The sequence below is a fragment of the Ciconia boyciana genome, chromosome 15, assembly GCF_034638445.1.
Source record: "Ciconia boyciana chromosome 15, ASM3463844v1, whole genome shotgun sequence".
Taxonomy (NCBI): Eukaryota; Metazoa; Chordata; class Aves; order Ciconiiformes; family Ciconiidae; genus Ciconia; species Ciconia boyciana.
Genome location: NC_132948.1, coordinates 5,064,114 through 5,090,571, shown reverse-complemented (window position 1 = coordinate 5,090,571; position 26,458 = coordinate 5,064,114). Strand labels below are relative to the sequence as shown.

Below are 26,458 nucleotides of genomic sequence, written 5' to 3'. Positions count from 1 at the left end.
GGCGCCGGCTGGGGGGAGGCGCATGCGCGCTGCGAGTGCTGCATTTTACTGCTGCAAAGGTGGAGGTGGGCGGTGGGCGCGGGCGTTGCGGAGCCGAGCCGGGCCGGGGCTGCTCGGCCGCCGGCGCCTCGCGGTACGGACAGCACCGGACGTGAAACGCCTCGGGACGGGCTCTGCGGCCGTCCGCCGCCTCGCCTCGCCTGCCCTGCCTGCGCTCGCCGACACGGCGCAAAGCTGCCGCCGCGGACCCCGGGGCGCGCCTCGCCCAGGGAAACCGGCGGGGCACGGCTGCCGCTCGGGTTGCGCTCGGTGTGGAACGGCGCGCCGCCTGCGCGTGTCCGACCCTGCCTCTGCGCCATTACTGCTTTGTGCTGCCGCAGCCGTCCAGCGCGAGCTTCGGCCTGCGGTCTGTACACAGCTGTAATAAACGTATCCCCTATCTCCCTGCTCTGAAACACTCCTAGTTGTGGGGGCGGCAGGCACGGGCCAACTCTGCTACCTTGCCTAAGAGATGCAACTAAATTCAATTTTACTACGTATTTTAAGTCGTAATAGTTGAGCTCTTCTTCCATAAATTGACATTAAAATCATCTCAAAGGAGAAGCGTTGCACAAATGACACAGCTGCTGCTGGTGTCTGCAGGAACGCTAGCATCCACGTTACTCACCTCTTACAAGAAATCCCAGATTAACTTTTTCTATTCAACCCACAGCCAGCATTTAAACATCACTGCACCACTGTACACACGGGGAGCTGCCGTACCTTTGGGTGAAAGCTCTGCTCACCAGCAGACAGTTCCGCATCGGAGCCACTGACCACAGCACAGACACCAATTTAAGCTCACAGCTGCTCTCGCCCCCAAAGAAGAGGTCAGCACACACCGGAGGCAAGGGGACTGAGGCGAGTCCCACACATGACGCTACTCTCCCGTTATCCTCAGTACTCTTGCACTGCTGCAATTGAGTAAATCCAGTCCACTGTGTCAGCCAAATAACTCTAACATTGCTGGATTCTCTGTGTTAAGCCCTAACGTCTTTTAAAATAAATACTGCAGTTAGTTTTAAAAGGGCCTTGATGACTACTGCTAGTTTTTTAAAGGACGTAAGTAAATGACAAATAAGAAGAAATGGTAATAAAGCATAAAAGACAAAAGTTAGGTGTATCACGTTATAAACTGATTTCCAGAACATTCAGGAAACAGCTCTTTGTGGTACCGTGAAGCACACAGTTGTACGCGCGCATCGGCAAGCTGAACGGTGCCTTTTTCATAGCATAGCTGCATATTATTTTCACTGTTTCTAAGAGAAGACAGTGACATATAACACCTTAACAGAATGGATCCCAAGTATCAGTCTAATTCATTGCCATCATTAATGTAAAACTTGTATTCATTTTACCTAAGGATAAAGTTTTATCTATGGACAGCAGGAACACATTCTTGAAAAGGTATGATTCAATGTAAAAATATAGATTTTAACGTATGTAACACTCATGCAAGAAAAGTGAGAGATGGGCCAATCCAGAATGCCCAATACACTTCTCTGGTTTGGAAACTTTGCAGTTATAACAACTTCTTAGTAGAGATTAGTCAGTCTGCAAAGTGTTCCAACAGTTCTGGAAATTTGTAGGATCTACCAAAAGCTTTCTAGTCTTATACAGCAGTTTCAGACTCCCAAGGGAAACAGATTACGATGTATTTTTAAACCCAGTTATTCACCCACTGAACCAGACAATCTGCATTAATCTGCCAAATATATGTGGATATATCTACACACGCACAAAAACACTCATTAAATGCTTTTGTTTATTTTTTAATTGAAGCTTCTGTATAATAGCTATTTCTCAGCCTAAAGCATCTCAAAAATCCACAAGGTGATACATAACCTCATTGCTCTAAAACCAGATACCTGTCTAAATCCAACAGTTCCAAGGAAAAGTGCTAAAATAAGGCAACCTTGTATGCAACATTTCTATGCTCTGACTGTAACCTAATGAAAGTGAAGAGATTGCATTTCACACATATAAGGTCTGTGGGAGAGTACCTATATTCTCCTGTGCGTACAGTGCCTAGTGCTCTGGATCTTCAGCTGTAATAGTGGCTCCATGGATCTAGAGAGGTACAAATAAAAACAAATTAGAGCTCATACAATGAGTTTTAACCTGCTACAATATTTATAAGCTGAGTTAGAACATCTTAAAAGTGGAAAGGAAATAGCAATGTCAGCAGAGCTTTCACTAGAGTGCTGAAAGGGGTGCAAAACACTACCTAATTGTGGTTCCCCTGCCGAGCTCAGATGCCAGGCATCACACATGACGTTACAGAGCTCCGTGATTCCCAGCAAAGCTCAGGCAGGAGCTCAGAAATACTGCTCTCATGAGGCAGGACTGAGAGTTGTTGGCGAAGTGACCACACCCAGCAAGAATCTGTAGATGGAGAAACTTCGGGTACTGAAAATTGCACCATGACCTAAGGCAGTGGCTCTGCTCCACAGGCATATCTGATTATCGGGCAGCACCGATGTTCCACAAATAGCTCCCTGCTGACATGCCATTCTAGTTCACTGCTCGGCTCCGCACAGGGGCACTGGGGACAGCAAAGCAGTCTCAGAGGGTGTCTCCCTGGTGCTGATGTTTAGCTGAGGGGACAGAGCTAGAAGGTACACCGGCGAAGAGGAAACACGACAAGGGAACTATCCCATGCTGTTCCCAGCCTCTCCCCGTGGTGGAAAGCCTCCCCCTTTGGCTGGTCTGGTAGCAGTGAGGGAGCACGCACCTTTTGCGGCACTCTTCCTGAGACTCATGGAACTAAAGCAGTGGTACTACAAAGTCCCTGCCACTAACATCCTCCGCATCCCTGGAGCACATGATCTTCATTCTCTTTTCCGCAGCAAGGAAATGTTTTATTTAGGGAACTGCTCAATGATAAAAGTCTTGGGGACAAGACAGTGAAAAACAGAGAGAGAACAGAAGCAAGTACCAATTGATGGGGGGTTAACCAGCTTCCACATCACAGCAAAGGAAGCAGAGATGAGTGCGGTAGAGAGAGAGAGATGGAGCGTTTGTGGGCATCTGATCTTGGAAATACTGTGACTGGCACTTACATGGGGCATGATGCTCAGAGAGTGCTGTAAGATTCTTTCACAGGCTTAGGAGTATCTATAATTTTTATTGTTAGAATCCTGGCAGCACATCCCCCCAGTAAAGTGGGATAAGTGCGCATCAGGAAGGAAAGGTGTTGTAACCAATGACAAGATCAGAGCACGAGATAGGAGTGGGTGTAGCTGAAGTGTGATGATTCTTTCCAAAACCACAAGGGACTATAATTTCAATGATATATTTCTAGGCAAACCATACACCACAGTTTAATGAGCAACAGAACCCTCTAGGCTGTCACAGTGCGTGTGAAAATATTCTACTATTTGTCATATTTCAATTTCATATTAATCTTGAATCATTCTCACAGAACCTCCTTCATAACTCAAAGGTAAAACCTAGAATGAAGGGAGAAAGATTACACTGCCTGAGTGCTGCTCAGAAGCAGTAGGGTTCATGCCGTGAATTGTGATAAAGTACATTGTATATCAATTCACCAACATGGGAAGATCTTTAAAACAAAAAGGCAGTGATTTGTACAAAACCTGCGAAGCTGTTGCTCCCTCACGGGAAAGGTTAGGTCTGTATACTGAAACCTACGTGGGATCACTGCAGTATATTTAATACCACTCAGCATTCACACACAGTAGTCTTTCGCATGTTCAAAATCCTGTGCAGACATGAGTTGATAAATCCTCAGAACTCTCTGGCAAAATGTGCTATTTTCAAGCGCTTGCTCATTTCAGAGTCCAGTGAAGAATAAGCACTATGTCTGAATAAAAGATTATGGCAGTGTTTTTACTTGCCAGAATGATTCAGGGATATGCACAGGAGGCTGTGAAGCATGCTCAGTTGTGGGGGTTTCTTTAAGTGGCAAGAACACAGTAGCTAATTGAAAGCAGCTTTAACTCTTCATGAGCTGCTTCAGAGCACAGTGTCTGCTAGTCCTGTCCAGATATAAGAATGTGGTTTTATTCTTTATGTCATCAAAGGAAAGTAAGCAGAATTCACAAGCATGTACAGCAAAACATGAAAAAGCCTGCTTATCAGAAGCTGTCACCAGAGCACCATACTGAAAAAAGGTTCTACGTGTAAGAGGAAAAAACCCAACCTATGTTAAGTAAATACTGAAAGTAAAAAAACAAAACAAACAAACAAACAAAAAAAAACAAAAAAAACCCCCAGCCTCAATCCTACTAAATCCCAGAGTTTTTCAGAGGTGCTGAGCATTTGCAGCCTACAGATAAGATCAGAATTTAGATGTCCAGCATTTCTGGAACCACCCTGAAGACACGTCATGCTGGGCATACACAATTAAGGACTCAAGCATCAGCAGCCATGTTTAAAAAACAAGCCCAGATGTGTCTTAACAAATGAATTTTTACTGCTCTTCAAACTTTACCAAAGTGGATTAGTTTGACTTAGAACTGGATTAAATCCCACTGAAAATGATTGATCCGAAACAATGACCTTCCCCTGTAGACCATAACATGAAAGACTTTGGGGATAAGACTAATGAAGTGCAGAGATAAAACAAAATGCCTTGCCAACATTTTCAAAAGTGGCCTCTTATTCTGGGTGCCCTACTTGAGTCACTGCGTAAGTGCTTATTTTCTCTGAAAATGAGGCCCTGACCAAGTTGTGCCAGGCATCCAGAACAAGAGACTGCCTGAAAATATTGGCCTTGAAGTTGTATCTCCTAACATTTGTGCCGAGCAGGCCTCAGATGCGCCCATTCAATAACCGTGATAGCTAGTGGAACTGTCAATGGGACTGAAAGCAGGGAAAGCTGCTTCTCGTGTCATTAATCCTCTCTAGGACTCTAGTGGATTCGTTCAGAGAAGTTTTTCACTGGCAGCTGCCATGCATGTCCTCCGTACGGCCATTTCTATACCACACTTCTAACTTAGAACTACTGATAGGCAACAGCTCAGTCTCCAACCTTGCCAGTCTTGGGCCTGCCTGTCCAGCTGCCAAGAGGAAAGCTGCTTCTAGCAGCAGTGCTGGAAAATATGGATGCCTGCCTACTGAGAAAGTGTCCTTCTCACCTCAGGGACAGCTAAGTAGCAGAACTTCTGAAAGTGCTCCTAGATTTCCATCCGCTTTCTGTGATCAATTAACACATATAAGTACTGGTTTTTGGGCCCTTATATGCATTTTAAGATAAAAATGGCTTTGGTTTTTTTCTGTCTAGGGCAAGCTCCTTCCTTTGATAGGCCATGCCATGTTGAGGAGGAGGAATGACAACAGTAAGTACAGCACATTCGGCTCAGGGCAGGTCAGCCACTTGCTCAGAGCGCTTCTAATTACAGCTCTAAGGAAGAACAACATAAACACATCCAGAGCTTGCTACATATGGTAGGACAGGGAAACCAGAACATGACTGGGATACAAATCATACTTTGGAAATGAGAACAAGGTAAGACACAAACTGAACAATTCAAATGCTAGCCCAGTGTGAACATAATGTAAAGAACTCCACTACACTGTCCTTCAAAGACTAACTCCACCCAGCAGCACAGGCAGAGAAGGCCAAATGCTAAGCACCACTGCCATTCATCAGAGATTCACTTGCTCTCTTCCTCTACTGCCCAGCTATGCATCCCATCTGTTCTAGCTCATGGATGGGGAAGCAGCAGCCTACCTCTGAACTCTGCTCAGGTACCTGTAACTGAGCGTGGTCGAGTCCTGTGAGATCATCTGTAGGCACAGCTTGCAAATTCTTGTCCAAAGGCGACGAGCTCCTCAAAAATGCTTTGTGCAGATTCAATATCCAGGTGGCACAGGGCAAAGACGCTAGTGGGCCAGAATACGCTGTACTTCAACCACTTGACTTTACGTCTCTTAAATAGAAGTACTTTTAATTTACCGAATTTCACCTATCAAGCTTTGAATCATCTAACGTAAGTTTCCAGAAAAGTAGTAAGTTATTTCATCTGGGAAGTGACCTAGAAACTTCAATTGTCCTCCAGAGAACAACTGTGCCGAATTTGGAAATGAAATTCATCAAGTGAAGTGTAAGAGAAAAAGCTTTAATTCTGCCTTAGCTGCAAAGCCTTTTTCAGATTTAAGTTTGGAAAAGAGACTTGTCCTTCTAGCACTCCTTAGCAATTCTGGTGAATTGAGCCTCTTCTTTTTAATTAAACAGTCAAAAGAACTGTGTTCTCAAACTATTTAAAAAACTTACAAGGCCTTAGGACACTGGTATTGTTAAGATGGTAGAACAAAGGTCGGTTATCTCCAAACCCAAAATACCTGCATTCCCAGCACGGGTTGTTTTCTTAGAAAATAATGTATTTAATTTTGAATGACAGGTACCTAAAAATTCTGTACCAGGGGAGTAGTGTTAATCCAATCTTTATCACCTTCCCTAGCAGGGAACAGCACTAAATATTTGAAAGGAACTGAAACATGTCTCACTGTAAGAAAGGCATCATTCCTCTTTACTCCAATACATCAGTCTTGAACAGCAGGGAAACCTAACCACCCTTGCTTTCATCCACGTGTATTACATATCATTGACTAGCTAAATCACAGTCACCATAGTGACATATCATTGGGGTGAGAATTAAAGTACCTTATTTGGGATCTTATACAAAAATCTATCGAGATCCAGTGTGAATTTTGCTATTGGGCTGCTGCTTCTGCATGAAAGCCGTTTCACACTAGTGGCGCACAGCAGCGTCTTGTTTTCTTTCCACCACAGGCCGCAGAGAAGAGGCAGCTCTTGCCCACCACAGTGCGAATGCCTAGTAAACGGATTTTACGCAGCGTGGCTGGGATGGCGGTACCTTTCGCTTACGGTCAGCAGCAGCAGTGCGGGGCACAGCTGCCCCCTCCGTCCGAAGGGTTACTTTTCTCCCTTCTCCCGCAGAGCCCCGAGGCTCCCTCAGCCGCCGTCGCTACCCCGCCTCACCCCGCGCGGGCCGCCAACGGTTGCCGCGCGCCCGCTCCGCTGTTGCTATGGCTCGGCGGGAGGCGGCAGCCAATCAGGGGGCGGCAGCACATATTTGTCTCTGTTGCTACCGGCACGGCGGACCAATGGGGAGGAAGCAGGAAGGCGGCGCGGGGCGGCCACAGCGGCGGGAAGAGCGCGTCGCCGCGTTTGTCACAAGCGGCGGCCGCGCTGCCGGAGCCGAGAGCTCCTTGGAGAGGGGCGGATAGGCGGGGAGCGGGCCTCTTCGGACCGGGCGAACGCGTCCCTCACCGGTTTCTGGGAGGGCCGTGGTCCCCCAGCAGCTTTCCTCCCTGCGCGCCAGCTGGGATTCACCCAGGGCCCCATTGTGGGAGGAAATAAACGTAAACGTGTGCATAACCCTTCCACGCAGCACTGTTTTGAACACAAAACCTCTGACAACAAGAAAATGGCCTTCCAAGTGAGACCCACCAAACTAAAGGAAGAATCGGTCTCAACGCTCAAGTGTACCCAGGGCAGCTGGTGCTAGGGTTTTAATACATAATTACATACCCCATGTGACTAATTACTTCACACCCTTGCCTTGAAAAATGAACCCCGGAGAAAGAGTAATTCATAACCTTTATTAGCTAACTTTATTACAAAAAGTACTGGAGGCACCTACTTTGTGTATATCAGGGCTGGAATTTGGCAAGGATTGCCCCTTTTGCAATACAGATTTAAAAAATAGAAGTAATTCTTAGGGAAAATACCCAAAAGACTGCCCAATGACTTGCAGCATTAGTTTTAAACCTGCATCAAGGGTCTGCTTTGCTGCTCATGCCCTAACACTCTCATACACAATTCTGCTTTTTAAGTCTCCAAAAGAAAGAAAGGAAACGGGGCTCCTGATCCATGAGCAGCGCGAGATGAAGGAGTGTAACGGGCGGCCTCGAGGCTGGGTTAAGTAAGGAAAAGTACAGGGCAAGAGGAACAGAGTTGCGCACGCTCCCCAGGAGAGCTGCAGTGAACAGCTTACCCCCGCGGAGTAAGTAGCCTTCAGCCAACTACAGTATTAGCCCCACACTTACTAGGGTGTGTAGGAAATGGAATCTGCACAACTCACGCTGCCTTGCAGGGCACTCGTCTGAACAGGATGTGCTCGCCTGCCGCTGCCTGGTCCCAGTCTGCCGCAGACCACCTGAAGGGTGACACAATTGCCTTGGCAGTTTCAGTCCACCCAGAGCTGGGGACTGAAAATGGATCAAGAGGGTTCAGCGGCTCCCAGCTCCTCCATTCAGCCTTCTTTCCTGGGCAATCTGTGTTGCAGGTGGTATTAAATACTGACACACTGGTATGCCCTCCCCCAATCCTGCAAGAACATAGACTTTAGCACTGAAAATTCTGCCATGCTCCAGTTTGTATCATCTGTGACACTACAGAGTATGGAACACTCCAGAAGTTACACCCAGCAGTACAACAGAAATACAGAGATGAGAAATAGCGGTATTTTACCAGCACTTAGCTGAGACCTTATTTCCAGGCCTGAGAAAAAGTTACCTTCTGCTATCCACTACCTATCTGCTATCCACCTACCTATCAGTGCTAGGCAATGTAACTAAATTTTACTCTTTTTGAGTACAGGAGCTTCATTTACCTTCATGATGTAATGAAGGACTCTGATCTGACCAGTGCTATGGGTAGAAATATGTAACTGCCACAGAACTAGTGACTTGATATTTTTAGCATCTACAGTGCAGCTTCAGACTGCTCCAGTAAAAACCAGCAATCCACAATGCACCTTTGGTTTCTTCTATCCTTTGCAAAATTCTTAATAAAACTGTAACTAAAACAAACTTTGTAACTATTAGAAAAAGCCTTCATCTTTCTACCTCACTCTCTATTCATCTTCATGTCAAACCCCTCATTCATTTAAAAAAAAAAAAAGGGAAAAAAAAAAAAAACAACAGGAAAGGATGGGGTGTTTCCTGGGGAAGTGCAGACCACATTGAGTGTCTCTGCAGGCAGGTCACATTCGTCCCCCGGCTGAGAATTCAAAGAGCAGCCATGCTGCCCAGAACGTGTCGCTGGTTAATGGGTCACCAACTGGATCCGCCAGGACCTGAAAGACACGGGAAGGAATCAAAGCTTCACCACATACAATCTTTAATGATGCCGGTGCTCACGGTGGAAGAGCTCCTTTGGGCAGACATACAGTAGCACAAGACTGAGTGGTGGGAGGGAATGTCAGTGGTGAGGGCGGTGTGCATGAAGTGACAAAGTCCTTGTTCCCCTCTAAGTTCAGGCAGAGTAATCCATCTGTACAGGACGTGGGTGTAAAAATGACAAATACAATCAGTGCACAATTTAACTCAGTAATTCAGAGAAGAGCAATTCCCTTCCCTTTGCCCAAGGCATTGGCTCCTATAAAAGCAAGTAAATGACAGAGGGTAAGACCAGGATGAAATAATTAAGAAGGGAGTCATCACCTGAACAAGGGAGCTCTGTTCAGGGAGGGAAAGAAAGGTCTCCAAAATTAACTTTTTTTTTTGTTTTCTTGTTTTGTTTTACTCTCATTTTGGCTCTGATGGGATGCATGACCTACGAAAAGCAAACTGAAAGTCACGTGTGGACAAAAGGAAGCGTACATCTGCACCCCTGTGGTTCAAACACAGGAACGAAACATCTGCATATTCCTGCAACAAGCCCAGGGCAAGTTGATTCAGCAAGAAACAGAGTGCCCAGGAAGTCTATAGAATGCTGTAAAATCATTTACCCATTCAAGCTCTTCCTTTTCCTACAGCACACATTAAAATATGCAAAAATTGCTTTTCTGAATTCCTAAACTGAGTAATTGTTACGAAGATTGGAAGAGGTCCCCTTTTGACATCTGCAGGCATCACATAGTATCTTGCTCCCCAGCCCACATTGCACCGAGTGTCATGTTTCTATACCATTGCAAAATCAGTGCAAGAATGCAAAATAGCAAGATGAAAACGCTAGCTACAGACACTGCATGCTCTGGAAATCTTAGAAAAGGCTCATTCATTATTAATGCCCAAAGCTTTCCTACTCATCTGGCTCACATTATGGCTGGTAAAAAGGCCACTTTCCAAGATACAGATCTTTATATTGATGCTTTCAAAGGCTCAAAAGAGGTTCTGTTACTGCCCTCAGAGCTGCAGCCGCTTCCTATAATGAGGCCAGCAGATATGGTCTCCTGCTTTTCAAAATCTCTTTTAAAAAGGTTTTCTCCAGCAGCTTACATTGCAAGAGAAACAGAAATGGATGCTAACCGATTGGTAGACCAACACACGTGAAGCCAAAAAATAGCTCAAGGTACAGTGTAGATAGGGCTTTCTTGGGTCCTATTTTTAAGTAACATTTAATTCACAGATGTGCTCCCATCCCCTTGAAAGCACCAGATTTCTAACTTCTAGTCTCTACTGCCTTAAAATCACCGTAAGAAGGCATGCAGACTGTATCCAGATCATGGAAGTAACTTCTTTTATCATTTCCTGTAATAACACTGCTCTGTACACTGCTATCGGCCATCTCAGAGCAGTGCAAAACCCCTTTTCCTCAGCAATAACACAGACTTGGAAAGGAAAATTACATAAAAGATTTAAAGAGGTCTGAGAGAGCAGAGTCAAATCCTGCAGAACCCCTCAGAGGGGAGGGCCCTCAAGCAGCCATCTTCCTGTCGTCTTCTTTCCACATTGCTTAAAATTTAAATGACACTTTGGATCTGCACAGGTTGCTTTGGCCATCATTTCAATGACATGTTTAGTAAAATTAGGGTCTGATAAGCACTCCAAGTGGAAAAAACAACAAAAACACCCCTGCTTCTAGCATTTGCTAGATGCTACCCAGAGAACGCCCAGCTTGCTCTGAACTGGATTCCAAAAGGTATGCTTAGATCAAACCTGTTTCATACTAAATACGATGGGAGGTTTCACATCTCCTGTGTGAGAGCTACAGCTGGATAGTGTGCACAGGGCTAAGCTCCTTTCTCTGAACATGAGGTGTGTTCTCTTACCTGGCTTTGTCCCAAGGCTTGGCTTTCTTCCATGCAGGGTGCAGAATCAGGTGGGCACTGAGGCTTGCCAAACACAGTCTGACAGGAACTGGAAGAAAATACGATGATATACAAATGCATTTGTATTTATGCTACTCACCACTTACTGTAGTGTTTTGCAGCAGGATGAGAGGGGCTGCTAGCAAGACTATTCATTCAGAGTTCTGTTACGTTGTCTACAAACCTGCCCCATTTTCTCCAAATTGTTATGGCCTGAAAATACAGATTCTGCACTGGGAGGACTAGCCTGACCAGGAGCACTATACAGGAATGACATCTAGATTTGCGACTTTCCTTATGCTGCCAGAACACTCTCCATAAACATAGATGTCTACCAAAATGTCTCTTTCCTGGAACATATTTTAAAAACACAGATCTTAAGAGTCAAAACATAAACATGTGGCTTTAGACGTAGCCACAACATTGGCTCCGATTCTACTATAGCTTTTCAAGGCCACCAGTCGAGAGTCTGGGGACATGGCTTCCCCATCCACACCTCCCTTGGGGCCTCTGCCAGCCTCTCGAAAGAGGTCACAGTCTGCAGGCTCTGGGTCAAGCAGGAGACACCGGATACTTGATGATGAGATGTTCTCTCCCTTCATCACCAACTCAAAAGTATCTATACTCCACCAACACTGCCCATACCACTACCAGGAACAGCCCAGGGTACGAACATAGGCCCAGACCAAAGGTGCCAACTAATAGAGTGTAGGAAAAAAGTAGAAGAAACAGGGCACGTGTCAAGTTGTCCTTCCTTGGAATGCCCCCCAGGTTCCAGCAGTCAGTCTTGGGACTCCTCTGCTGGAGGCTGCATTCAGGCAATTACATGTGCTAACGACAAATGGACTCAACACCCTGCACTCAACCCCCTGCCCCCCCAAGAATTTATCTCATCCTTTTTCATAGCCCACTTACACTGACATGCACAATGCCCTTAGCAACAAATTCTGTGATTTAATTATGCAACATGCCAAAAAGTCGCCTCCTTTTGTGCGTTTTGAACTTGCTGCCTGCCAGTGTCGGGGTGCTGGGTTATCCAGAGGGGAGAGCCTAACAGCAGGAGGATTCCTAGCGCTCTGAGCTGGAATCCCAAAAATGCAGGCAGAAGCGGTAAGCTGCAACGAACATCTCAGCACTGATGTTTTCTAAATCAATATGCTGGCTCATAAATGCAGTCTGTCTTGCTCCATAGAATTCAGTGTGCTTTTCTGTTTGAAATGTGAGGCACGAGAGAGTTATATTCTGCATGAACCATTAGCTGGGCTACATTCCACCTGTCCCAACGTGAGGAGTGAAGAGAATACAACACCACTATCTGTAAAGGCAAGCATCTGTTTGGTGTCCCACAGGAACTTCCAGTTTGCTAGCTGGATCAAACTCTCCTGCCAGGCAGCAGGAGCAGATGGAGACAGTCAGCTCCCTGCCTGGTTCCCCCTCACACTCCCACCTCACAGCCCTGTAGATCATAAGAGGCTTGGCTACAGCCCAAGTGCGTAGGACCGACTGTAAAAAGCCCATGAAAGAAATCAACTGGAATAATTCTAATAAGCTTTCAGGCCAAGTCCTTTCCAGGTGAGTACCTTTAAAAATGAAACAAGGACCTTAAGGGTCCTTTGGCTGACTTGTAGCTCTACCCCTGCACTTAGGAAGCAGGGAGCCACAGGTGCTGGCAAGGCAGTGAGAGCATAACACTAAGCCCACTCCAGGTGGGTGACCTTGGATAAATAATTTCCTTCTCTGTGCTTTACTCTTATCTGTAAAGCACAGATAACTTCACTGCCCTGTCTTTCCAGAATAGCAACACTCATTTGCCTTACAGTTTAAGCTGTTGACTCCTTCATGAGTCCTCAGATGAGTGATGCTCATTGCAACATTATTGCTAAAGATGACTCTGGTGATGTAATACTTCTAATCCAGTAACTCTGTTAGAGGGTTCTGCCTGATAACAAAGGTGATCCTCATTCATTGCCATTCACTGAATGGTGATCTTACCCAAGACTACCCACACGAGGTCTCCTGGCTCTCCAGAGAGAAACTGCAAAAAGGCCAAGATGAAATTGCAGCCTAAGCATCGCTCACTTCCAAAGAGATTGGTGCTCCATAGCATTCATGGCATTTTGGGGAGTTCAAGGTTTTGGGGGGAGCTGGACCAGGCCACTAAACAGGGTTTACGAAGAGTTCAAATAACTGTATCCTCACCAGAAGCTGTCAATGAAGCAGCAAGTCCTGCCCCTACCAGGAATACGATAAAGGGTGTGTGGATTCCCGGCACAACTGACATACCCAACAAGGAGACATTCACCATAGATTTCTTCTACTGGCGGAACATATTTTAAAAATAAACATGACCTCACTCTAGAGTCAGAACATGCAATTTTAAATCCAGCCAAAATATTGCCAGCAAGCCTCACCTATCTTTCGTGATCTTTAGCCACTATTTAAAACTGCAAATCCTAAAACACAGACTGAGGGGGGTTTACAAGGCCTAGACCTGGGTTCTCCCCAGCAATTCAGAGCGGGGAGTCTGACGTGAATGTGAACAACTGTAGGCACCAAGCCAACTGGGAAACAGGGGTAAAAGGCAGAAGTGTTTTTAGGAGGGAACTGGGAGGCAAAAAACCCCACTGATCTTCACTCATCTCCAGTGAATCACTGCCTTCCCTCTCTGTGCCTCTGCTTCCTCATCTATAAAGTGGGAATAAAACTGCTTCTACCTACCTCTTTGACATATTATTGACAGTGTCAAGCAGAAGGGTTACAAAATGGGGCTACTGCTCCTGTTCTGTCTTGCAGATCAGTAAATTAAAGGAACCTCGTAATGTCTGTTTGGCAGTGTTTATTTTTATGTAACATTATGGAAGTTGTATAACATACGGAAGATGGCACAGATTTTTGTTGTTTTGCATTCTGTGAATTTATCTCAAGTCCCAGAGAAAACCTGCAGTCTGAAACATTTGATACAGGTGGAAAACAGAAAGACAGAACAGTGCCTGTCTTTCTGTCTTCCAATTTGGAAAGATTGCACTATGGAATAATCTTGTCATGAGGTTATGAAGCTACAAAAACTATTTTAGGATTAAATACAGGCCCTACCAATGCAGCCCACAGAATCAGCTCTCACTAAGATCAGTATAGGTTATAATTTTCTGCCAAAAAGAAAAACAGGCAAATTGCTTAGAAACTAAATGTGCTTTAAAGACAGGGGTTCATATCTTTTCTGACGAGGCTGGTCCCGAATCTCCCTTGTGCCACCACTGTAACACATATATGCTTACACAGCATTTCCCATTTCCAGTGCACAGATATAAATATCTGCAAAATATGATGAACACAAGGAGAGTCAGGCCCCTGAAATGAGATGCTTCACTACACTCTTTCTGCAACCCTCTTCAACAGGGGGATCAGGACAAGGCTAACCCACAGCATCGTTACTCCTGCCTTTAAGAAGCCCTGGGCTTTCCGCTCCCTTTACCTGTGGGGAAGAATAGATTCCAGGGTCCCTAGCTGTCCTTCTCTAAGGATGAAGCTTTCAACCTCTAAATCTGACTGCTGAATGATTCTTCCTGAACTGGCCTCAATACAGCCACCTTGAGGGACTCTGCTCAAGGGAGCTCTGATACCTGCTGAAATAAATGCTCGTATTAAAGACAATTACAGATAACATGACCCCAACCTCTGACCCAGCTATTCCTCCCCTCCTTGCTCCACATTCACTAGAGGCTGGGTAAATGGCAGTCACAGCACTTTCTGTTCTGTAGACCTACAGCAAAAGCAGGTGGACATTGCTTACATATCCTATCAAGGCTATTCTGAAGAACAGGGAGAAGAAAAGAGATGGTGGGAATGCTGAACAAGACTGGACAGGAAGGAAACAGAGAGGGAGAGAGAAAGAATAGCAGGAAAGAGAAAGGAAAGTGAGAATGCGTTGCTGAAGACTAGCACCGTGTCACAGTTAAGAAGTTCCCAGCCTCTGCTCAGGCAATCTCTTAAGAATGACAGGCATTTAAAAACCCAGAAGCTTGCAAACTGACAAGGCAAGCAGACACCACCACTCTTCCAATGGAAATGCTAAAAGGAATCCACCTCGCTGAAAAAGTACTCTTTTATGGAAGGAGTTACAGTTTAAGCAAAAGAGTAGGTAAGAATGTCTGCTTCAACACCTTAAAACCACAGATTTTCTCACTGAACTACTATGGGAGCAGAACTCCAGAGCTCAAGATAAGCCCTGCTCCCAGTTGTCATGACATCGGAAAGCCATATAAGTGAGCAAGAGTGTTTACAACAAAGGGAAGAGAAACCTGAAAACTCTTAGGTCAATGATCTGGGTGCAGTTTTACTAACCTTCTATTCTTGGAGGCCACATGGAGCCAGAGACTCCTCTGGTGCTGGAAGGGGCCTGCCACATGGCCAGCTGTTCATCTGGGAAGGTAAGGGACCCGCAAGAGCACAGGACAAAGTTATCCAGCTGGGGGATGGCATCAGTACTGCTTGCTACTTCTCTGGGCTGCAGGACAGCAGAGTTAAAGCAGGTTCCTGGTTCCAGTATAGCCTCAGTGTAAAAAGCTACAGGTTGTTCAGCGGTGTGAGTGGTCAACAAAGCCTTGCTTGTCCCCGTTTCATACACCTCACTGCTCTGCATAAAGCTGTAATGATGGAGAAAATAAGTCAGCCAGACATACTGCGTTGCAAAGAGGGGGGACCCCCCAGCTAAACCTTTTAATCCTGCCCTTGACAGCTGGGAGATTAACTGCTAGATGCTCTGACTGCCTGATGCTGGGCATGGACCATTCCCATCTATGGAGTCACGACTCCTAAGTGATGTCCCCTGGGAACTGACATGAAAGTCAGTTCCATGAACAAGTTTAAAGGTTGCTTCATCTCTGAACTGTCACTGTAAAGACTTTTTCATACATCACCTGGATTCCAGCATCTTTAAATAAGTTCCTTCAGGAGGCTTATCCAGATCTGCAGCTGACTGCTCCCACCCTGGGTCACAGGGCATGAGGGTTATCTCCATTTGCTCAGAGCCGATGCCTGCACAAGATCCATCTGAAAGGTGCAGGCCAGGCAGGTGAAGGAACGCTAATAGTTACTCCAAAAAGCAATGAAACAAGTCTAATTTGCCAGATGCAGCACGACCCTTTTATTCCCCGTGACTGATGTTTGGTCAAGATTCTGTGAAGGGGCATGGAAATACTGGGTTTTACTGGAGTACTGCCCTGATCCCAGAATCTGAGAGCTAAAACCTGCTGCCTCCCAAGTATTTGCTTTCATTTGGTGCCCCTTCTGAGACAGGAATCTCTTTTCACCTGTCCTTGCGCAGGCCTTATCAATGCTTGCTCCTTCTATGGAGTGACAGCCTCTAGCCAAACAATGAGGCACTCCACTGAAGCAGAGGTCTCCGATGTCCACTTGATCCATCAGCATATAGATGCTGTTCTGGAGAAGGAATATTCTTCCCTTCCTGAGGGAATTTGAAATTGTTTTTTCAGCTTTCTGGACCACATCCTAAGCCCATTAGGAAGAGACGAACCTGCAGTTTGTGGAGTGTAGGATCCTTTATCCAGCTGCTCCTTTGTGTGGTAAGTCTCAGGACATGAGTTGTTGAGCTTTTCCATACGAGGGAGGCAGGATTTTTGACGTCGTCGATAATTTGCAAACCAATTATAGACCTGATTTGGCTGCAGGTTCATGTCCCGAGCCAATCTCTCCTGCAAACCCAGGTGTAGGGAGAGATCAAGGGAAAAAGAATAAACCACATCCAAATAATCAGGCTTTCCCCTTCAGTTCCAAAAGCAGCCCAGCAAAAGAGCTTTCAGACCCGGAGACATTTGTTCACTAGGTCTCTGATAAGTCTATGTGGATCCCTTTGAGGAGACCAATTTATAAACTCCAACAAGTTGCTGGAAAACACATATCCCACCCTGCTCCCCTAGTCAATTTGTTTGCTAAAGGAAACCATATACTGCTATTTTATATTGCTATATTTAAATGTAAAACCTCACCAAACCATGCTCTTCCCACAGAATGACAGCTTCACATCACTAACGTGACACTAATAGGATACACACTAATACATTAAATAGTTTTCATAAACTGTCAGCAGTATAAACATCTGTATCATGTTCACAGAAAAATTTCTGCTGTATTAAATTGTTAAATAATGAGATCACATAAGTGAAGAACATATGGCAAATTAATACATAAGTGATCAGCATATTCTGACCTTTTAGGACTTAATTATGCAACTTCATTATGCTCCCAATTCAGATTGGTTTTTTAAAATGAAAATTTGGAAGTTGTTGCTGCTTTGTGAAGAGGGTAAGAAATAAACCATCTTCACATTGCAGAACTATTCACCAGGCCATCCTGCCTCATATGAGAAGGCTGTTGGAAAAATTGAGCAGCACAGAGACAGACATTAACGTCTGAAGCCTTCACCTTGCAAGGTAGTAATCAACAAGGATTACTGAATTAATTCACAGGTGACTTTCATTACAAATTTGTCCCTGTCCAAATAAGGTAGATACATGCATACATCAACACAGGCTTTCGTGTTCTCAAATTCTGTGAACTTAATGTGATAAGTCAGTACCAAATATATCCTGGTAAGCAAAGTGCAATTTTATATAGGCTATAACTCAGTCAAATCAGAACTATTTATCACTGTAATATAGCTCTTCTGAGTGACAATTGTTTCGCTGCCTATGTTCGATCACTACAAAATTAGAACTGTTAAAAGCCCAGTGAGGAGCTTATTTCCCCTGGTCTTTTTGTCCAAAGCAAGTGAAATTACTTAGGATGAACTTGATGATTTTTTAAGGAAAACTTTAGGGAAAGATCAAATATGGGAAATCCCAGCCCCACGGGGGCTTCTGAAAACAAGGATTTAGAATGAAACCTGTTATAGACCCCTGATCGCAGAGTTCTGCTTTTCTGTGACAAGGAGACTTGATTGGAAGTAGCATATCCCTACCCGCTGTTTCTTGTTTGGATTTGTTGTCACCTCTGCAGCAAACCTGTGCAGTTGCTGGCGTACTTCATCTGAATAGTTTCGATTCTTCAAACCTTCAGGACAAAGAGAAATAGGTGGAGGATTCCTGTACACAGGAGAAAACAGGATTAGAAAGGACCTAAAGCATCATTCACATTCACAGGAATTTTCTCACTTGCATCACAAGTGATCAAAACGCCAAGAAAAACTTAGCTCCAAGAAGCAGCCATCTTGAGATGCAAAACCAGCCTCTGCATCTCTACCCCCTGCATCTGCTAACTACAGCAGAGAAAAAAAAAAATTTTGGTTCCCCACGCTGCAGTACCTCTTCCTGCAACGGAATTTCTGCAGTGGTGTCAGAAAATCCGTGTGGTGTTTCTCCATAACCCTCCGGTAGTGAATCTCATGCCAAAGTTGCACCAGCTCCTCCTTCTCTTCTGCCTTGCAAAACTAAAACAAAATAGTACGTAAGCAAACCCTTTCCAGATAGTCAGTCAGGCTTCCTATAAAGGAAAAACCCTCAACAACTAGAAACTTACTCAGAGGTTCTTACTAGTTTAACAAAGCTGGTAGCATTATCCAAGTATATGGCTCGCTGTACCTCCTCTAATGTACACAGGGAGTTGCCTGCCTAATTCCTTCTTTTGCCCTGGTGAAAAGGGACTACATTACCAGATCTAGAGGCCAAAATCCCTCACCTTGAGTGCTGCTATACCAGCCTTCCTCATACCTTCCCACCCTGGCAAGCCCTCTAAACTTGGCCTCCCCAAGGCTTTTACATCCTGGGCCCTACGTTTGTGAAAAACTCCAAGAACCACCACACTAGAGAACAAAAATACTGCTTTCACAAACTACAACCAACGCCGTAATCACCCAATTACCTTCTTCCTCTTGACTGATTAATAGTAACTGCCTGTAGCAAAGACTTTATCCTGTGTTTCAGGTCAACCAACGCACACAGATCACCTTCCACTGCCGTACGCCAGCTGGAAATGCTCCACGTGCTGCAGTTTGGGTACCTCTGCACTAACAGCTCTAATCACTATTTTTCTAATACTGCTTTTTGTCTCCATGAAGAAACAAAGAACACAACCCTACCTCCAGGAGTCTGCAGGCTGCGTCATGCTGCCCGTTACGGATATGAACGAACACGCAAGCTCGGACAACGTGGATGTTAGTGAGAAAATACATCTTGTGTTTGCATCCCATCATGGCCCCAACCAGCTTCTCCAGACTAGGAGACGAGTTCTGGAGGTCCTGGCAAAGCTGTCCTGCTAGATCCAGCAGCTTGGCAGGTGGGGGATCCTTGGTTTTATTCCTGTTTAACATGGCCATGAACCGCTTCATCCTTATGTCCTGTTGGAAGCCTTTTCTATGCAATGCACAAAGTTGTGGTTAGATAAAAACTATTATCTCCTATTTTTAGCTCCTATGATATGCTTTTTTTTTTCTTTAAAGGAAAGAAATTTACTGTGCTGTTAAAAGCAGCCTGAGGACCTCAAAACACTTAAAATAAAACCAGGCCTAAAGCAGCCCTGAAAGGCTAAAGCCACACCAGGTTTGTAGTTGAGAGAAAAGAGCTCAGAAAGACGCATTAAACTTGCCCCAAAACTCAGAGGCTGAAGGAGGAAGCCAAAGCAGGAGGGCTGCTGTGGGGAACCGCACACTGGGCTGGTCCCCATCTTCCCCACTTTGGTCTGCGTGCGTGGCTGGGGGTCGGTGCTGGCAGCTCTGCAGTACCCCACGCACATGCATGTGCCCCCAGGCCCTCCCCTCTCATTCAGATCAGGTACCCCCATATCCAAATCACGGTATGAAGCTTTACATCCACTGAGGGGTTAAAACTACCAGAACACTAAAGCCCAGAGACATTCAGGTGAAATTAATGAGTTTTTCCTCCAAAGTGGCATGGGACAGGCCAGGGGCAGGCAGCAGATACTGTAAAGCGTAACTCAAATCATCGTCGGGGCTGGTTTTCGCCCATTTTGCTGGGGAAAGGAGGCCAGCGCGATCCCCCCGTGCCCGGCAGGTCCCCTCAGGGACACCCCACCCCCTGGGCCAGCTCCAGCCCCGACAGAAAAAAAGGGGGAAAAGCTGCTGGATACCTGCGAGGTTGAGGAGCGGGGACACCCCGGCAGCCCCGTCCCCTCCGGAGGCAGCGGGAGCGCAGCCCGGGGCGCCAGAGCCCGCCCCCGCCCCGGCCGCCCCCGCGGCTCCCCGGCCCCTTCCTCCCGCGACCTGGGACCCGTCCGCCGGGCCCCGGGACCCTGTCCGCCGGGCCCCGGGGGCAGGGAAAGGGAAGGGCAGTGCGGGACCCTGCGCGCACGGCGAGCGCCGCGCGGAGCCGGCTCTGCCCCGCACAGCCGCCAGCCCAGTCCTGCAGCCAGCCGAAGCCTCACCCTCGTCCGCAGCCTCATGCGGGGGAAAAGAGCTTTGCAGCGTTAAAAGCGACCCCGGTTTGCGGGTGCGGAGCCGCTGGTGGCCTCCACGTCCTGCAGACGCGGGGTGTTGCAGGGCTGCCCCTGCACTCCGCCCCCGCCCCCCTTAAACGGCCTTGACAAAGCCAGTGCTGCGTGCACTCCTACTTTCGTAGTAAAATGGTGTAGAATAGATGGCAGCAAGTTGCTTTCGTACTAGAGAGTATTTTTTAAGATGTTAATGGGGATCAGACATGCACTGATAATTTTGACACGCTTAGATGAACTGAATGAAGAGGCATGCAGCTCAAACCCACCTTTTCTAGGTGGGTACTGTAATAACAGATGAGTCATCCAGACTTAGTTTAGGGGATGAAACTGAAGCAGCTATGATTTTCCTTGAATTAGGTCTGAACACCACTATGAATGCGTCAGCCCTCTGCTGACTTCAGTTTAGCGAGGACAGATAACAATAGTAACGATCTCGCAGCAGGAGTCAACAGTCCCCCCCATGCACAGCGCTACTGGGTGCAGGTCCTGAGCCCACCCTGAATCTGCACTTAACTAACTAGCTCATGCTACGTCCGTGCGCCATATGCAAGCTTCCTCTGCAAAGACAAAGGCTACATACTTGAGCATAGGCATCTTCATTTTGCTGCATGCAGACATATCCTAAAAATCTGCTCATAATCCTCCTTGTTCCTCCAATCAGCAGCATCTTGTGTTCAGTTGCCCTTGATTTCGCCCTAGGCCTTGCAGGACAGTAACTGGCTTCTTGCTCCTGCTGCATGACACTGTTCTAGATCCAGAGCTGGAGACACAAAGTCCTGGATGCTTGAAGGACAAAGCCCCACCACTGAACTTTGGGCATTTCATTATCATGCTGGACACTAGAAGCAATATTTCCTTTTGGCAATTATTCTCCTTTACTCCCCGATTCTGTATTGCTGTCTGGAGTTACAACAAAACATCAGGTCACTTGATTTTCTGCATTTTTACTTATTTACATGTATGAAATGTAACAAGTGTCTCTCACATTTTATCTTACATATTCACACAATCAGGTACACCTGAAAAGGGAAAGAGGCAGGCTGCTGTCAGGCACATCAGATGCAAACAGCACGAATCATTTCCAATGACAGTGAGCTGTTACCATCACACTCTGTGCTGAATCTAACTGCCCTTGAAAACCATTGTGCACTCCCTCCTTTACCTCTGCTCTAACTGAAGTTTTGGCAATCAAAGGACTGCCACTACTTGAAACCAAGCTGAGGTCAGGTGATAGATATCAGCAAGCCAAGAGCTCAGATTCCTTTTCAAAGGGCTTAATCAAATTCTGTTGAATATCAACAGCAACATTGATCAGGTCCTCTTGGACCCTCAAGATGAATCCAACAGAGGTTCTTTTCCAGTCATCCTTCACCTCTACTTCCTTGCCACAAGGCAAAGCTTCTAGCTGTCTCCCTAAGAGATACAACCCTGTTTCACGGAGCACTAGCATGCATCTTATCTAGACAATCAGTCCAGAACAAAACAAGCCGGCTATCTTTGTTCCAGCAAAAGTCTGTGAAGTCTTTCAGCAACCGATCAGCAAACTTCTCATCCCCAGTGGCACTGGACCGCCACGTTTTCGTCAGCATGGTGTTGTAGGCCCAGTTGTACCCAATGCGCTCTTCACAAAACATGTTCTGGTTGGTGGAGCTAGTGGAGTTGCGTCGGCGTCGCTGCTGCCCGCAAGAAAATTTCCGCTTGGAATATGGTAGCTGCAAAAACACTGTCCCTGGAGGAAACAGACAGGGCTTTAGTTTTAGGCAGACCTAAGTCCCTACAACTGGGAGCTGACTTATTGAATTCCGAAAAGGAGACTGGCCTGAGTTTCATTTAATTGCCATTTAGCAAGATAAAATGGGATACACTTTTCCTCCTTTGCTTTTACATGCTACTTCCCGCAAACAACAACATTGGGAGAGAGCACACTTAGTTTTGCCTTTCTCTCAGTAGAAGGGAAAGAAGCAAAGCTGTAGGCTCTGATCCATCTTTCTAATCTTACATCAATTTCCATTCTCTTCTGCCATTTTCCAAAAGCTCTCTTCCTGTCATTGTCTTCATGTCTCTTCATGTCTCAGCAACCCCTCTGAACATACTGTTATTTTACTGTAATATGCCATGCATGGAGCTTAGTTCAAAGTGCTGATAGATCACCAGCATTTATGAAGAATAATAATGAGAGCAAGTGGATCCCAAATGCTTCATCTATCTCCCACACAGTGTGTATGGGTAGAGATGCATCTACAACTGACATTAAGCATGAGAACAGAGCACTGACTTGGCCCAACACCTTTCCCTCCTTCTAGCTTCTGGATACACATTTATTTACACTGCACTTGGAATAAGCTCTGCCTTTTTTTTTTATTTCTTCTTTTCCTGGAAAGAAAAGTTTCAGAGACACTATAAAGCAAGATTTCAAACCAATGCCATTGATTAGCAGCAACACTTTGTGCTTTTCCTACTGCCTCTCCAGTTTTCTGGTTTGTGTTGGCTGATACAGCTTCTTGTCATCTGACTAGCAACATAACAAGGACCAACATCACTGACACAAAACACAAGCTGCATGTAAAACGGTTCTTTTGTTTGTAATAGCCTCCTCCTTGCCCCAATGCCTGCCAAATATTGCTCACCTGTGACATGGATATACTGGGGCTTGTTCTCAGCTGGGAAGTTGAATGCAGAGGCCGAGTATTTATCTTGCACAAATCCGAATCTGGAGAAACAAACACCAGGGAAATTATTAAAAAAAAAAAAAAGCACCACTCCAGCTAGGATTCCTCAGCCCAAGGCAGGGGCACCAGGAAAAACCTTCCACTGTCACAAAGGCTCCCTCTTCTTATGGCCTGAAGGCAAGGGGAAAAGGGATGAAGAGAGCTGAGCTTCTCCAAATATTCTCCGCCCCTGCTAAGCACAGTGTGAAAGCTTGTAACTCCACACCAATCTCTGTCCTAACTCGTGCCGGAAACAAGAGTACCAGTAGCTCAGTTTGGGAGGGCACTGAGCAGTCTCTGACAAAATGGGGCAGCTGCACACGAATGAGGGAAAAGCAATAGTCAAGACAGACATTCTTTGGGTATGTTTCAAGCTGTAACATCATTTTTTTCATGCTGGGCAATATTCCACACAGAACTTCAAGCAGGTCACCTGACACTTCTTTGCTGTTTGGAGAATACTTGTTCCTCTTCTGCTTTCTAAGCTAATGAAAGCTTATTTCCAAGCTAAAGTCCACTACAAAAGGCAGTCTATCACAAAAAAGACTTTGGCAGTGATACCATGAAAAACTGGCAGCTCAAGCAGACAAAGGGGTAAGGCTAGATAGTATTCAAATTTTCCAACAATTCCTTCTTAAACTGGGCCCAGCCTCCTATGTAGAGCTCACATCCCAGTCTCCTGCCTATTGTCAGTCATTGGTTGTCATCCCGTTCAAGACTGTGTTAAGTCCACATGAAGGAAGTAACTGTCCCTTCTCAGAAAGGGATCTATTTACAGTCTATCTGCTTCTAACTTAGAATAACAGGGCACCTTCCAAAGCCAATGCCCTCCGTAGGAAGAGAGTATGGTTTGCTAATGAGTGACAGGCTGAAACACTATCTACCTGCCCCTTGCACCCACAGAACCACCTCCAGGCATACTAGTCATGTTTTAGTCTGATGATCTGCAAGCAGACTTCAGAGAGGCAGACAGCACAGAACCCACGCAACTCAGGAGTGACTGTTCAGCATAGGTCTTCATCCTAGATTACGCAGGGAGAGAGAGATGAACCTTTCAGTCATTCTGCTCTGTACTTACCTGTATGCTATTGCTTCCTGGAGGAGATGCATACGGTCCCAGTATGTTTCTGGTTCGAAGCCTGAAACAAGCAAAAAGGTAACAATTACCTAGTAAAGCCACTTTATTTCCTTCCTTTTCAATACTTCATTTTTCCTCAGAAGACCTCTGCGCAATTCATTTTTTCTAGCCCTTTCTTTTAGTCACACTTTTTCTGTCAGCTGTCCCTTGAATACCATCTTATTAGAGATGTGTCTTGTACATTCCAGTAGCAGATTCATCCCTGAATTTAGCTTTTGTGTCTCTCGAGATGAAGGAGAGGAACGTAATGGGGTGTGTGGGAGGGGGAAGGAAGGAGAGTGGGCTGCTGTGTGTCACCACAGAGGGCTCTGAAAATACTTAAAGTCAGTGGGGCTACAGTGACCTCACAACATATGGATTTGTCACTGATTGTTTCACATTTATACCGAGACACTGGGTCAAGGGTTAATGAAAATAAAGAAAACTATCATCTTTACTATTCTAAAACAGAGCCCTTCTCACGATACAATTTTGCCTCTCTCTGCATGGGGACAGATATCTCTGATCTTTGAGCTTCCACCTGAGACTTACCACAACAGCATCACTCAAAAGGGCGAGGTCACATTGCCAAAAAGGAGATTGCAGTTTCTAGCTCTTAATCTCATGTGCAAACACTCTTACTGTGAATGTAACCATGGCAACAAAAAAAAAAGCGGATGGCAGTCGTGCAAGCCTAATCTCACTGAGGGGAAGAATAAACAAATGCAGGATACAAATGCAGAGCAGCCGTGGGCAGGGTCTACCAGCAAAACAGACTCTTACAGTATAACATCATGTCAAACAGAATAACTACTTGATATAGGCTCTATAAGGGTATGCAACATTATGGCAACAAAGATCACTGGGGTGACCACCTTTCCTGTGCCTTCGTACTTCTTGCTACCAACTTCATACGCTGTTGCATGCTGATTAGCCTGCCAGCACAGCTTCCTCTGAGCACCACCTTCCTGAGAGTGGCTGCTGGAATGCAAAAACAGGCCCTTCAACCAGCTAATGCATGTCTGGTAAATGAGGTTCGTCATGTCAGCTACATGCCAGAAGGGACCTGCCTGTAGAAAAGTACACCAAGGGGTAAAACAAAGAACATTTCTTACCATCAAACAAATGCTCACTACCCTCCTTCAACAAGCAGCTAACATTGAGTGGGATGAACAACTGAGCTCGAAGTGGGTCCCCGTATAAGTAACTGGGCAACGCAAATGGGCCTTCCAAGACTGGAACTAGCAAGAAGCCACAGGACGTGGCTTTCCGATGCCAACCCTGAACCTGAGAAAAGATTCAAACAATGAATCATATGACATATGTCAGACTGAAGAAAAGCACTTATGTGCATAGGAGCAACTCATTCCCCGAGAATAGATCAGACGTGCTCAATTCTCCACAGGCTCAGCTTGCTTTGCATGGCAAGCACAGAAGCGTCCTCGTAAGCAAAGCAGTACAAGCACAAGACATCAGGCTTTCCTTTTTTAAGTGCCCCATCAATCAGAAAGCACTTTAAAATAGGACATTTTTCAGGAACTGATTCAGCCTACTTATCATCAGTGGCTAAGCACTGCTGCTTTACTGGAACAGTGCAATAGATTTTAAATAAAAGCAAAAACAATCACCTAGTGCTATCTGGCTGGGTGGGGTAAAACCTGGTGTTAGTTTGAGTTTTACAGAAGCTACAAAAGGGAAAAAAAAAATCTAAAAATTAAAAAGTGGCACAAACCACTTGCATTTTCAATTCAAAATTTTTTCAGCAAGTTAAAAAAATGCTAAAAAGCATTGCTGAACAGGAAGAACACATTGCCTGGAAAACTCCTGTCATGAAAGCAATTCCACTGAGATTTAAAGTTTTCAGGTTTGGGGATATAAGAAATGCAATGTGAAATAGATTATTTTCCAAAGACCCAGCTCAAGACTTAAGATTTGCCTAAGGGGGACTTAAATTTATCACGTTGACCTGTACTGATCTCTGCATACTGTGTATGAAACCCACTAAAAGCAGAACACTATCCTGCAGACAGAATGACTATAGATAGCATGATAAATAATGATCAGATGCAGCAATGCTAACAACCACCAGTAAAATTACTTATGGA

The 26,458-nt window shown here is 45.5% G+C and overlaps 2 protein-coding genes and 1 long non-coding RNA gene across 11 annotated transcripts in view; 1 reads left to right on the top strand and 2 right to left on the bottom strand.

The window, feature by feature from the left end:
* Nucleotides 1-17: 17 nt before the first annotated feature.
* LOC140659868 (uncharacterized) lies at nt 18-8,843 on the top strand. 2 transcript variants are annotated; one of them, XR_012045253.1, is made up of 4 exons: nt 18-406; nt 713-900; nt 5,288-5,342; nt 6,800-8,843. It is a non-coding gene; the product is annotated as an uncharacterized lncRNA (long non-coding RNA). The 2 variants fall into 2 exon arrangements; XR_012045252.1 differs by having other exon boundaries at nt 5,288-5,512.
* A 43-nt stretch (nt 8,844-8,886) lies between these two features.
* Nucleotides 8,887-21,179, bottom strand: ANHX (anomalous homeobox). Its single transcript, XM_072880047.1, has 9 exons — nt 21,109-21,179; nt 19,159-19,432; nt 18,386-18,510; nt 18,043-18,166; nt 16,600-16,777; nt 15,983-16,115; nt 15,408-15,709; nt 11,028-11,115; nt 8,887-9,110 (listed from the first exon to the last, which is right to left on the bottom strand). Exons 1-9 carry the CDS (start codon nt 21,144-21,146, stop codon nt 9,080-9,082), a joined length of 1,293 nt encoding a protein of 430 aa, XP_072736148.1. The 5' UTR covers nt 21,147-21,179; the 3' UTR covers nt 8,887-9,079.
* A 195-nt stretch (nt 21,180-21,374) lies between these two features.
* DEPDC5 (DEP domain containing 5, GATOR1 subcomplex subunit) overlaps nt 21,375-26,458 on the bottom strand; it is a 49,527-nt gene continuing 44,443 nt past the window's right edge. For 4 of the 8 annotated variants that reach the window (XM_072880008.1, XM_072880007.1, XM_072880010.1 and 1 more), the window contains 4 exons: nt 25,469-25,640; nt 24,315-24,375; nt 23,156-23,238; nt 21,377-22,257 (listed from right to left, as the gene is read on the bottom strand). In XM_072880008.1, the coding sequence (XP_072736109.1) occupies nt 21,962-22,257; nt 23,156-23,238; nt 24,315-24,375; nt 25,469-25,640 (612 nt within the window). In that variant the 3' untranslated portion in view covers nt 21,377-21,961. Of the gene's footprint in view, nt 22,258-23,155; nt 23,239-24,314; nt 24,376-25,468; nt 25,641-26,458 lie in introns of all 8 variants that reach the window. The other 4 variants (XM_072880012.1, XM_072880014.1, XM_072880015.1 and 1 more) reach the window with 3 other exon arrangements.

Coding starts and splice junctions, on each gene's coding strand:
- ANHX (XM_072880047.1), bottom strand. CDS start 21,146: ATGTCTGCATGCAGCAAAATGAAGATGCCTATGCTCAA. Junction 19,433..21,108: donor ATGAAGATGCCTATGCTCAA/GTATGTAGCCTT, acceptor TGCATTGCATAG/AAAAGGCTTCCAACAGGACA. Junction 18,511..19,158: donor CAGCCTGCAGACTCCTGGAG/GTAGGGTTGTGT, acceptor ATTTTGTTTTAG/TTTTGCAAGGCAGAAGAGAA.